This window comes from Hyalella azteca, unplaced genomic scaffold (assembly GCF_000764305.2).
Source record: "Hyalella azteca isolate HAZT.00-mixed unplaced genomic scaffold, Hazt_2.0.2 contig10264, whole genome shotgun sequence".
NCBI classification, from domain to species: domain Eukaryota; kingdom Metazoa; phylum Arthropoda; class Malacostraca; order Amphipoda; family Hyalellidae; genus Hyalella; species Hyalella azteca.
In genome coordinates this window covers 44,830-58,366 of record NW_025940310.1, presented here as the reverse complement: position 1 = coordinate 58,366, position 13,537 = coordinate 44,830, and the positions used below count along the sequence as shown (strand labels likewise).

General features: G+C 38.4%; 1 protein-coding gene across 1 annotated transcript; it reads right to left on the bottom strand.

The window, feature by feature from the left end:
• Nucleotides 1–2,401: 2,401 nt before the first annotated feature.
• LOC108665508 lies at nt 2,402–6,801 on the bottom strand. The gene is made up of 4 exons (XM_018152263.2): nt 6,248–6,801; nt 6,150–6,184; nt 4,304–4,394; nt 2,402–4,053 (listed from the first exon to the last, which is right to left on the bottom strand). The coding sequence occupies exons 1-4, from the start codon at nt 6,377–6,379 to the stop codon at nt 2,764–2,766; spliced, it is 1,548 nt and encodes a 515-aa protein (XP_018007752.1). The 5' UTR covers nt 6,380–6,801; the 3' UTR covers nt 2,402–2,763.
• Between the last annotated feature and the right edge of the window lie 6,736 nt (nt 6,802–13,537).

Sequence of the window (13,537 nt, the reverse complement as noted above, 5' to 3'; positions counted from 1 at the left end):
AAGTTCTTCTTATAGATATAAAATGTATAAATTGGATTTGAGGTAAAATTTTGACTTATGTTTTTAGTTTCAGAAGATTGATATTGTTTATTGATTTTATAGTTATTAAAAAATAAATATACATAATAAAATAATTTTGATAGTAAAATATGATGCAAATCTCGTATCTTGACATGTCTAGAGGAGCTCCGAGCCTCTCATGCATGTACCTCGGCTGACCAGAAGTTCAAAGGTTAACTTATTTTGAAGTTGTATCTTATCATTACTGTAATTTTTATTATATTTGCATGCAGAGGGTACATTTAATGCATCAATTTTTTCGTTGAAACTCGTTCTTTTCGCACCCAGGTGCAACACTCATTGTTAAGTTTGCGTCAATTTTGACACGCCCTTGTGAGTTGTCCAAATATTTATTTGTTCATGAGACCTTAGTGTGAGTGTGACACTATCGCCAAGTGTGAGTGTGGCACTACGGCCAAGTGTGAGTGTGGCACTATCGCCAAGTGTGAGTGTGGCACTATCACTATCACCAAGTGTGAGTGTAGCACTATCACCAAGTGTGAGTGTAGCACTATCACCAAGTGTGAGTGTGGTACTATCACCAAGTGTGAGTGTGACACTATCACCAAGTGTGAGTGTAGCACTATCGCCAAGTGTGAGTGTGACACTATCACCAAGTGTGAGTGTGACACTATCGCTAAGTGTGAGTGTGACACTATCGCCAAGTGTGAGTGTAGCACTATGGCCAAGTGTGAGTCACAATTGTCACTGTGATATTGGCTGCATTGCTATTTATTTACCTGATAGTTAAATGACAGATTTCAACGTTATTTACTGCAGCAAAGAAAAACAGAGAAATTACCAAGAACAAGTTGCTTCGTCGTTGATGCTCCAAGTATGAACGCGTTCAAGAACAGACTAGATAAAGCTATGGAAAAATATATGTTCAGATTTGAAATGCCTAGCTCCTTATGGACCCCGGTGGAAGTCTAGTAGCTTCTTCAAACTATCGCCAGTCATGAAAAGATCCGGTCAAATGACACGATTTTAGATCTATGAACAAGGCACGAAAAGGAAAAGAATCGGCGACAGGCCACATCAGGCCTACACTGCAGCGCCGAGATCACTTTGTTATGTTATGTTAATCTATGTTTATCGTATATGACTGTGTTTGTATGGATGTCCATGCAATTATAAATGAACCCGAAGAGCGCGTTCGACCAGATGAAAGAAATATAAGGTTAATTCATTTAATGCTAACATCTGTAGCTTTATTTAGTGCAGCCTGTGTGGTACGCGATAATACTTGTAATTAGGCAGTTTTTAGCGCATTTTCTCATTTATGGAAAAAAGGCACTATTGTGCTCGTCATGTCCGTCCGTGACTCATGTCCGTCCGTGACTTCACGTCACGGACGGACGAGAAAGTGCGCTCTCTATCACTCACTGCATTGAGTACTGATCTAATTTTTTATGTATTTGATGCGTTATTTACACTGCCGCCCCACGTGTGCTGTCAGCAAACTCCCATGTTGCGAAAGCTGATAAAACGAAATAAATTAAACATGACTTTTTATATTTCATGTCGAAACACCATTGGCAGCCAAGTCACGCATTTCAGCGGTCCAGTCTCACGCCTCACCTACAGTTTGCTTACCGTCGCCATCACTTGACGAAAACCATCGTGCTGAAGGTGCTCCTCCAGACCGTCATGCTGATGTTCTCCTCCAGACCGTCATGCTGAATGTGCTCCTTCAGACCGTCATGCTGAAGGTGCTCCTCCAGACCGTCATGCTGAAGTTCTTCTCCAGACCGTCATGCTGCATGAATGTGCTCCTTCAGACCGTCGTGCTGGAGGAGCTTTCAGACATTCTCCCGGCAGTAGACCGCGGCGACATTTCGGCACTAACTTTACTCAACCTGGTGCATCATTCGACCCGGTCGAACATTTCGTTTAATTTTGCTTCAGCTCAGTCCGTCTAAATACCGAGAGTCCCGGCCGTTTATGTGAGGCTTATTGAAATTTTGAAATAACCAGTATGACATTCATCTGGACTGCCAAACGTTATCAGTGGAGACAGAAAATTATAATTTAATATTATTTTCCATAAGAACAATTGATGATTGATAAAAGGATGTGAAAATATGCATATCTCTTAAAGAAACTTTGAATTCTATTAATGCTACGAATTTTAATCAATCTTAGTTAAGTTTTCAGTGAGCAATGAGTTCATTTGGTTAACGTTATATTTTGCAAATCATTCACTTATTTTCGTTCAAATGGAAGCTTCAGATCATAATTTCAAGAAACATTTGAGGAAAATTATGAAACCATTCATAATTGGTGTTATTCTATATACTCATATATAATGAGACATCAATGTACACATAAACCACGCAAACGAAACCATAATATATATCAACGCTTATTTTATTCATCTACAATTATTTCATGAAATTTAGGATAAATAATGAACAGTGAAATCTCAATGAATTGGTGCAATACTGTGCAAAATCTAATTTTTGATCAAGCGAACTGAAGAGGATAAGCGACCATTGAATTTTTAAGGCCGATTGACCCACCTAACGGACATGCAAATCTCAAACAAATCCTGAAAAAATTTCACGAAAAAGTTTTATACCGCAACATTTATCAAATGATGAACGTATATATAATAATAATCCGATCATGTAGCTCATTCAGACCGTATAGCCTTTTCATTTAGAGCACCTCCATCATCAGCCCAAATATGAAGGTAACAACTCAGAGGAGGGATTGCATAACGTCAGCGATGATCCTGACGTACTCCGCGGCCGTGGCACTCGTCATGAAGCACGTGTTGTACGCCAGACTGTACATGAGTCTGCCGTTGTACGTGTGGAAGACATGCGAACAAATGTTCTCTTTATGAGCGTGAGTAGAAGTCAGCCGCGTGAAGTCTCTGATGACGGCGTACTCGTTTGCTGGCTCTCCGTTTTGCTTGGCGAATTTTCCTGACAGGAAGTCGGTGACGTCACCCATGTTGGTCGTGTCGAACGAAGGCAAAGGCCGCATTTGATTTTGGCCATTGCCAGAGTCGATGGTGGGGTTGGGGCTAGCACTGCTAGTGTCATTTGTGTTTGCACCAGCAGTATCAAGGCTACTAGAATCAGTGTTAGAGAGTTTCTGCATTTCGTCAAATCCCGCACTTAGGCCTTGAGCAGCGACAGCGATGATAATATACTTGAAAGAAAATACGTTTTTAAGATTAGAATGGAAAGTTTTATGCAACTCCTTTGCATGAATCCAGAAATTTTCTTGGGCATTTTTTGGGAGTTTCATCCTCAGAGGTGTCGCAATGAAACATGCACCGTATTGTCGCTCGGTATCAATCTTAATGGTGTCCCAGTACCTCCTTCCATTAGTTACGTGCATAGTCAGCATCTCGTACTCCTCCTGATCCAGCCCATGGGACTGGACCAGTTCCAGCAACGCGACTTTGAGGACGGTGGTGAACCCGGTGTGGCACGAGACTCCGTTGCTCTTGCACAGTGACAGGAACTTTTTGGTCGACTCCTCGTCGAAGTCATGGCGAAGGCTTAGGGTTGTGTTCTCCACCTCTCCGAGTGCAGGTATGGCTTTCAGAAACACCGGTTTTACTTCAGCGTAGCCATTGAACTCTTTTTCCAATTCGTCATTCTCTAACGGATCGGCCATCTGGGACATAATCTTTTGCAACACTTCCATGTTGTTGAGGTCAAAATCCGCCAGTTCTGCGAGTTGTTCACTTGAGTCAACCAAGTCGCCCGCGATAGCTTTATTCAAAAAGTTCATAAAATGGCCAATTAGCCTAACTGAAGTAAAGCCATCTGTTATTCCGTGATGAAAGCCGAACAAAACGTTGTTTTCATACCCAAATTCACTGGATTTCGTACTAAATGACTCCGACTTGTCATGAACACTTATGGAGGTTGATGAGGTTATCCTCACCCTCCACAAGGGGCCGACGGTCCCGTTGAAGCTGGTCCGAGTGAGCCGAATGAAAGTTTCTTGCACATCATCGGCCTCGATTGTCTGTAATTAAAAACGATCCCTAAATTTTCACTATATCATTCTCCTTAATCACAGCAAGTATTTGAAAACAGTTCAGTCAACGATCGATTTTAAATTTGTTAATGCAATCCAATTCACCATGTACACAACTGAATCACATTATAAAGTAATTTTGCTAATGCTCTGGCAATCGCCCACTTTCTCTTTTAGGTAAGAGTAAGCAAATGCCAGCAAGTGGCCTCGTATAATAATAACTTCAAGATTTATTTACCTGTAAATCAATCCGCTCCTCCGGCATTTGGGCGAAGCAAGTGTCGTCGTCGCTATTCTTGCGGTACACCAGCCGCAGGTTGCACACTCGCCTGGGGTAAAAATATGCAATACTACATTGAGATCACCGGATTATCTTTCCTGCAGGTGAATTACGTGAAAATGACGTTGATTTAGATTACAACATTTATTGGACGTTAGTTCGATGTCGGATGCCTGATGGATTCATATCTGAATTGAGGCAACAATTTTCTCTTTGGCAACTCGGCTTGCTACATGAATTAACTGGACTAGCCTTGGATTAAAATATGAAAATGAAAAGATTCGTTCCCCCATTGCAACCGCAGTCGCTACTCACACATGTAACAGTCACGCGCTTTATGATTTACAGTTCGTGCCTCCCGAAGTAAAATCACAATGTGTCGAGCACTCGCTATTGATGAGTCACATTACAGCCCTAGCGTTCACTTGTACAGCTGTCTCATGGCGGCCATGACAGTCAACTCGGTGACTGCTATAGTCGCTACTCATGGGGTCGGATTAATTATCAAAACATCGCTAAGTACACGTAACTTCTTGTACTTACGCACATGAATCTACGTAAATCTTAAGTACACCCAATTTTTACGTTATCAAAACACTCACACGCAAGACTTACCTAAAATGATATTATCAAACCCATGTGGCTGAACAGCCAATCGGAGGCTCGCTTACATCTTTTGTTTACATTTTTAGTCCGATGCGTTCGAACTTCAGTTATCTGCGACTTTACCATTTTTTTTGTGGTTATAATGGATTCTAGACGCTTTTAATCCAGATTTTTATTGATGAATGCCGTTACACGATAGCAAAACGCTAAATTATTAATTATTACGACATAATTAAGAACAAGAGCAAAATTATCAATAGTGGCAAATCAAGGGCAAGCTGTTTCGCATATCGTGTGGTGAGAAGTTGAACAACATGAGAGAAGTGGATGAACATACTATATATGAACAAGATTTTGAAATATCTGGAAAAACAGAAGTTGAATAGACAAGCTAGCACTTCATTGTCTTTCAGTTTCACATTAATGGCAACTAGTTGTTCTTTCAGTCAATTTCATTCAAAATTTTGTTCAATATCTCATGATTGATAAGGGTGGTTCTGTGATAATGTTCTCAAATTGGTGAAGAGGCTAAAAGTGCGGCTAGTTTTTTGTCAAGGTTTCTCCACTAAACAAATTCTCGCATATATTTGTTTTTGCTGCTCACCATCTTTGCTGTTCACCATCCTTTTAGCCAGCCATATAGGAGTATTTTTTAAGACTATTTGTGTCAATTTTAAGCATATATTATCCCACAGAAAAAAAAAAGTCTTTAGTCAGTGTAAATATCATATAAGAACTATAAACTCAATGTTTCTAAAATTATATTAAATATAATACAAAATTCATGAAATTATAATAAAAATGTCCTAATTCGAGCACAATTGAGTATTTATCACCACTTCACTCCTGTAACCCCAATTTAAATGGCAATTCACGAATTCCCCTTGTTTTTTTTGGTGGAATGGTGAGTGTGGGAGGCCTTTTTAAGAAAAAAAAAAAAATTTCACGAATTCTAAAATACTCTTTTTTTTGCAGGTGACAAACACCCAATGGAGTTTGGAGAAGTTCCATTCATCAATACATTTCAACCAACATCAATTTCATGGGAAACCAATACAATACATGAAAAATTGAGCCCAATTCATCAAATAAGAAAATTTTAATGAAATTTTTATTTCCGAAACAGTCGGAAGTCAAGTTTTTAAATAGATAGGATATATTGACAGTCGCCTCGCCAACGGATACAGTCGCTGCTCACCTGTACAGCTGCCTCAAGGCGGCCATGACAGTCTCCTCGGTGACGGGTACAGTCGCTGCTCACCTGTACAGCTGCCTCAAGGCGGCCATGACAGTCTCCTCGGTGACGGGTACAGTCGTTGATAACGTCAGCCAGTAACATGTTATCATGGTTTGTGCATGTGACTGTAGCATGTCCATCATGGACTCGAACATGCTGCATTTGCGCACGATGGCCGCGTCGTCCGCCATTGTCTTTTTGACGTGTTTCTGAAATATTCAACTTTGCAATCAATCATGGCGAAAATAATTTTCAATCAATATTAAAATAACCTCCCACATATACTCATCAGTTTATATAAATGTTTAATGATTGATTTATAATATTATTAATTCCAATAAGGATTCTCGATTTAAGATTTGTAGCGATAGTGTCATGTTCGGTGTTCAGTTTGACGGCGTTCAAGAAATTGGATAATTTAATTTCGAATAAATCAATCAAGACAACAGGCCATGGGCCTAGTTCTTCAGTGCCGACGCTTCTATTCGATCCTATTCTATTCTATTATATTATATTCTATTCTATTCTAAGACCGAAATTCACCCTGGAACCTGATCGGACAGGACTTTTCTATAAACGTAGCTATAAATTTGTTCTGTTTACTTGTTATAATTTAATGTGTACAACAAAACGCTGCATCCCGGCATCTGCACCAGCTATCTGCACTCATGGACGATATCGCTCTTATCTGTCGTCTGCATCTGATAATTAGTTATCTCCGAGGCTGTGGCCCCATCATTACCCCGTATAAGTCGGTATTGATGATCATTTACATTAATTAAGTGTATATATAATGCATATTATTCACTGTCATCCAATTGCTCTATAATACCGTTATTTAATCGATGTTATTTAGTATAATTATAATTTTAATAATCAATGTAGCACGACTCGCCAGAGTGACATGACTCGCCAGAGAGACATGACTCGCCAGAGAGACATGACTCGCCAGAGTGACATGACTCGCCAGAGTGACATGACTCGCCAGAGTGACATGACTCGCAAGGGCATCACAGTAATTATTATAAATCCTTAACTAAATATAATTTATCATAAGGAGACCATTACACAATTGCTTAATTGAATAATGATTTTAGAAGATAAAATATAGGGCTAGTAAACTCTTTGTAAACCACGACCATCCGTTTCACCCGATTTAAAATTTGACGGGTAATAATTCTTTAATTTCTTGTAATTATGAAAGATTTTTAATTAAATTGAACCTCGTTTTTCACTTTTTTCGATGGCTCAAGATTCCACCACTAAAACATAAATATCTGGTAAACGCAATATCGTAACACGAGAAATATCGTGAATATGCGTTCGAATAACTCCTATATATTTCCACAAAACAGTATACAAGCGAAAATTATTTGAAATGCACATTAGATAAGGCCGCTTTGAACCATCACATGTGTGTCTCAAGGCCGCTTCGAACTATCACAGTTCCCAGGATGACAACATCTCGCGGTTACCCCGGCAGCCACATGCAGCACACACCACCCGTCACTGACGGCGTCCAGCAGCCGACTGGCCGCAGCTATTGAAGATAACTCAGATAACGGGTTGCCAGCTGGTGGCCAGAGAAACTGCTAAGCCGCGCAGAAAAATACCCCAAGACCAAACCAAATATTTATCAGCAAATTTGGAATATACATGCATCAAGCCAATTTTTCGGGTTTTTAATACATTGAAAAAATCCAATATATTGAGGTCAACGTAATGATTAAAAAAAATGCCCGAATCGTTTAATTTGGCTGAAAAAAATTCCCCTTTTTCAGCTCTGTGTTTAGAGTGATGGCTGTTCTTCGTGTCAGAGCCATGACCTTGAAACAAATTATTTGCTTTAAAAACAATATGATCATCAAGTTTATATCATTATTTACAAACAAAAAATTCAGCTCGTACTAATGATTATAACTACGGTATTGTATGCATCAAATTGAACAGTTCTTTTAAATTCTTTACATAATTGTTATTGTCTCAGATGCTCTCCTGACAACAACCGAGAGATCTATGGCACTCGTGTTATCTGTACAACGACCTTCACAAGTTTAATTATATCAGTCGGCTTTTATGTACACAAGATCTTCATATTTAAAGCGTTTAACTTTAACGCTTCCACATAATTACACCTCACTTAAAACTATTATTATCATTCATGAAGTTTGACACGATTGTCTATGAGATCGTTATATAAGTTATTTATTTTGCTTTCCAATAAATACATTTAATTGAATATTTCATTCATTTAGGAAGCACACCTCAAAAGGTGTTACCAACATGTGGGGGTCAACTGCATACTACTCTGGGAACCGTTTTCTTTGCATCTATACTTAGAGACGACATTTAATTTTTAACATTCTAACATTGTCACGCGCCTACTTCCCGCAAACGACACGTTCTATGCAGTGAGCGTAAAATGTCTTGCACTGATGGTTGCCGCCACGTACGACAACTTTAAAATGTTCTCTGTTGCGTACAAACGTCTTCAGGCTGCTACACTCAATAGTTTACGTATAATTTAATTTTAAAATTTCGTTCCCGGAGAGTGACATACGACGGTAGAGGGTTAAACTTTAGGTACTTCATCGACGTGGATTTAGCCCAGGCTAAAACCTATACCTCATTAGAGCAGAGTGTCCCTTTTCTATTATTTTTTTCTTGTGATTTCAGTCAAAATATGAATCGACGACCGAATTTTTAATAATTCTTGAAGCGGACAATTAATTATTATTCTTCCGCATTATATATTGTTATTAATTAGTTTTATTATGTATATAGCATGCAGATCCGTTCGGAATCGAGGTTTTAAGTAAAGGATATTAAAAGTTAAAATTTATTCTCGTAGAACTATTTTGATACAACTGCAATATTCATTGTTTAACAAATCTGAAAGCTCTGTAGCTGATGATGAGGTGAATTGGTCTCCATGTAGAATACTCTGAACGCTCATATATGGAGTTTGTTACTTTATTCATTATTTCATTTTAAGTACACCTAGAAGTTCAAATTCATTATCCGTATAACTAACGACAACAATAATTGTGCCCGAACTTTCTCTCTCGTAAGTCTCGTTAGCATTTTTATGTCATTAACTAAGACAAGCAGCTTGCCGTGATTCGCATGCCTCAGGTCAGAGTCTAAGAAGATGCAGGGATTGGTCGCTCGAAAATATTACTCAACAAATTGGGAAAATTTAATCCAAGACACTAGAAAACTTGATATTTTATCTATTTGCATGAATATTAAATTAAACTACAACAACATATGCACTAGAAGATGCTCCAGTTGCACCTTTGACGTGATCATCTAGCATGTGCTGCATCAGATTCTGTCTAATGGACATGGGGCTCCTATCTTGCCACACCTGGTACATTTCTGACCAAGAATGCACAGAATTCTATGGGTGCTCTGATGGTATCAACCCAATCAAAATAAGACATGCAAATATTTATACGGCATCTAACAAAGGGAAATGAGTTCGCGGTCCCTAAATAGTCAGATACGGTAACAAACTTACACTTGAAGAGGTCTCGGATAAATTTACGGCCGGACTCGCGGGCCAATCTCCAAATTTAAATGATCAAGGAATATATCTCGCAAACTAATTAACGTAGCTCGACGTAACTTGGTACATGAATAGAAATTAATTTTGGCATTCTCTGCATTATCCTAGCTCCCCAAATGACTTTTAAATGCAGGCGGATTTTGAGGGCATTTGAATTTAGTGTGACCTACATTGTCACACGCATAGCATTTAACTTTCGACCAATCACGGGGCTGTACAAAGATGGACTGAGCGCGATGATGGACATTGGGTTCATCATTAGAAATTTTGGTCCCTTTTACTTTAGGGTATACCGTAAACGACTATACGTTATGAGCATTAGCCCAGTTTCCGGCTAATATTATCACTGAGTTCAAGTCTTTCAAATTATGTTACTTCACATACAATCTAGGATCATTGGCATAGAGGCAAGAAACTGATCGAATTTAACGAAAGCAGCGAATAGCATCATAAGTTTTAGGGAATTCTTTAGAATAAGTCCAGTAATCAGAATTGCGTCATATAACAAATTGAGCGTAGGTTTCATCAGGCATTATTTTCATGCATCTGAACTCCTGACGGCAGTTCTTGGGTGTGCGGTTAAACGCATCAAGCAGTGCACGCTTCAATGACTCGTGATTACCTCTCACTTCAGAAGTTAATGCTGCATAAATTTTCACTGCTCTGCCAGTTAATTAACTTCCTAAATTAATAGCAAATGAGCTACGGGGTAAATACAACAGCTCAGTAATTATTTCGAATCTAATTTAACAGGATTATATGCCTATACCATCTTTAGAAACCGGCAACTTAGGTCTAGTTTTTGGATCAGTTCCTGCGGCCATATTTTCAAAACTCGCTAAGGGAACGTAAGTACTTACGCTCTATTTTCTTGTCTATGATTGGTGGATTTTGCTTGAAAGGCCGTCAATGATTGGCTGATGAACTTACGATCTCTTATCTTTTTTGAAATAGAGGCCCAGCAGGTCTTCTTTAGCTCGCTCGTCCCTGTATAAAACCTGCCGCTCGCACACGTATACAGAAACGTCGGCTCCAGTAATCCCTAAGGCAACCTCTTCGGCAAGTGCAGTTATTGATGGCACTGACATGGCCATTATGATGAACCCATCTTAGGGTAAACAGTTACATAGAAGAGACACTACTGCGAAGATAATTAGTTCAAGGCTTGGTCATGAGTCATTCGGGATCAATGTCTATCTACAAAAAATTTACCCACGTTATAATCCACCTCAAAGGTGGATCAAAGCCCTTTCAAGGAATTTACCATCAACAAATTCACCATCAACAAATTCACCATCAACAAATTCACCTTCAACAAATTCACCTCCAACAAATTCACCTCCAACAAATTCACCATCAACAAACTTTACAATCAACAAATTCACCATCCACAGATGATAATTTCAGTACAAATTCATCATTGTTGTCATTAGTAAAATTATTATTCCAGAATTTTAAACAGATTCCTAAGCTTTCTTTCCGATGATGAAATGAATCTAGACCATAAAATGGATAATCTTATTATATATGCATGAGTCCTTTGTTAACGAGGCAATCAGATTTAATTATCTGCCGAGCGATTTCATATCACCTACTCATTACTTTACATTTTCACCCCTACCGTCGGTAAGACGGCTTCAGGTTCAATAATTAATTATTAGACACGGTAGAAACATTGACAGTATTATGGACAGCGAAAATTCGCACCCGGACCGTAGCTACTGAACACTCGATTTAACTTAGCACTAGAAAACGATTTTAGCCTCAACTCAACTATTTGTACCTACCGGCGGTTAAACTTCATAGCCACCAGCTGTATTCAGTAGCAAATTCATCTAGATAAACTCATGATGAGTCATTCATGCATTAAAACTTTAATGGCAGTAATTTCATTGGAAAAAAATCACACCTAACTAATCATCCATGTTGTTAAGTAAGTTTAACAGGAAAGGCTAATACAAGGAAATGCTCATGAACATGTCGCATGTGAAGGATCTTATCTTTCAACAAGGAAGACATCAATCAGGAAATATCAAGGGACGAATGGTATCAACATTGTCATCTTACAGTACGGTTGGCGGCGTCTATACGATGATAGAAACTGTGAAGGTTTAAGTGGCTGTGTGTAGGCTATGCATGATTTTAAATTATATATAGTGGTCTAACTTTTCTTTATGATTTTTTTTTCTTCTGTTGATCCAGAAGATAAGTATTCATGTAGAAGTTTTCACCGACCTTCACCGCAGTAAATGGGTTTCATTTCAGGATAGAATAGAATAGAAGTGTCGGCACTGAAGAAATAGGCCGATGGCCTGTTGCTTATAGAATGATTTTGAACTTTTCGTGACTTGATTCACAAGTGATACGTTCTACAAACTAATGAATGTGTCATCAAGATTTTTTTCAGAAATTATTAATTTTTTATAACGTTCAATATCATGTGATCCAGAGTTACGGACCAATTTAAGCAACTTGTCTGAATATTAACTAATGGTACAAAATTGGATAAATGCAGTTATGGCGTCTCCATGCCATAACGTGTAGCAGGGTTGCCAGATGGCCTTTTGTCCGCGGACAAAAAAGGCCTGTAACTCAATATATATTATTATATTTGTAGGTTTTGTTATAAAAATTCCATTTCATTTTTTTCGCACTTTTTAAAAATTAATAAGGAAGTATCCCTATCGTAAATTTTAGAGGGCCAACGCATTGAAAAAAAACTATATCGCGGTATTTGTCCGGAAAAAAAGATCATCTGGCAACCCTGCCGAGTAGACGCTGGAGCTCGGGACCAACGTGGGCAACCCTCACACAATTAATTACATGCCCCGCCCATCATGGAGGAGGCTTTGAATGAAACAGCGATGTTCTCAAGCAAGAAAACTTTTGNAGACGCTGGAGCTCGGGACCAACGTGGGCAACCCTCACACAATTAATTACATGCCCCGCCCATCATGGAGGAGGCTTTGAATGAAACAGCGATGTTCTCAAGCAAGAAAACTTTTGTAATCTTGAATTCTGGACGATGGCGGACAAAATTCTGGTCAGCGAACATTTAAGGTCGTATCTACGCAGCATATTTTTACAGCCACTAACTCTCAAATTCGCCTTTCGCGTCTCGACATAAACAAATTCACCATCAACAAATTCACCTTCAACAAATTCAACATTAACAAATTCACCATCAACAAATTCACCTTCAACAAATTCAACATTAACAAATTCACCATCAACAAATTCACCTTCAACAAATTCAACATAAACAAATTCACCATCAACAAATTCACCTTCAACAAATTCAACATCAACAAATTCACCATCAACAAATTCACCTTCAACAAATTCACCTTCAACAAATTCACCATCAACGAATTCAACATCAACAAATTCACCATCAAAAAATTCATCTTCAACAAATTCACCATCAACCAATTCACCATCAACAAATTCACCTTCAACAAATTCACCTTCAACAAATTCACCATCAACAAATTCACCTTCAAAAAATTCACCATAAACAAATTCACCTTCAAAAAATTCATCTTCAACAAATTCACCATCAACAAATTCACCATCAACAAATTCACCTTCAACAAATTCACCTTCAAAAAATTCACCTTCAACAAATTCACCATCAACAAATTCACCATCAACAAATTCACCTTCAACAAATTCACCATCAAAAAATTCACCATCAACAATTCATCATCAACAAATTCATCATGCAAATTCATCATGAGGAAATTCACCATCAATATAATTCACTATCCATAATGCT

Coding starts and splice junctions, on each gene's coding strand:
- LOC108665508 (XM_018152263.2), bottom strand. CDS start 6,379: ATGGCGGACGACGCGGCCATCGTGCGCAAATGCAGCATGTTCGAGTCC. Junction 6,185..6,247: donor CGACTGTACCCGTCACCGAG/GAGACTGTCATG, acceptor CCCGTCACCGAG/GAGACTGTCATGGCCGCCTT. Junction 4,395..6,149: donor GCCTTGAGGCAGCTGTACAG/GTGAGCAGCGAC, acceptor TTTTTACCCCAG/GCGAGTGTGCAACCTGCGGC.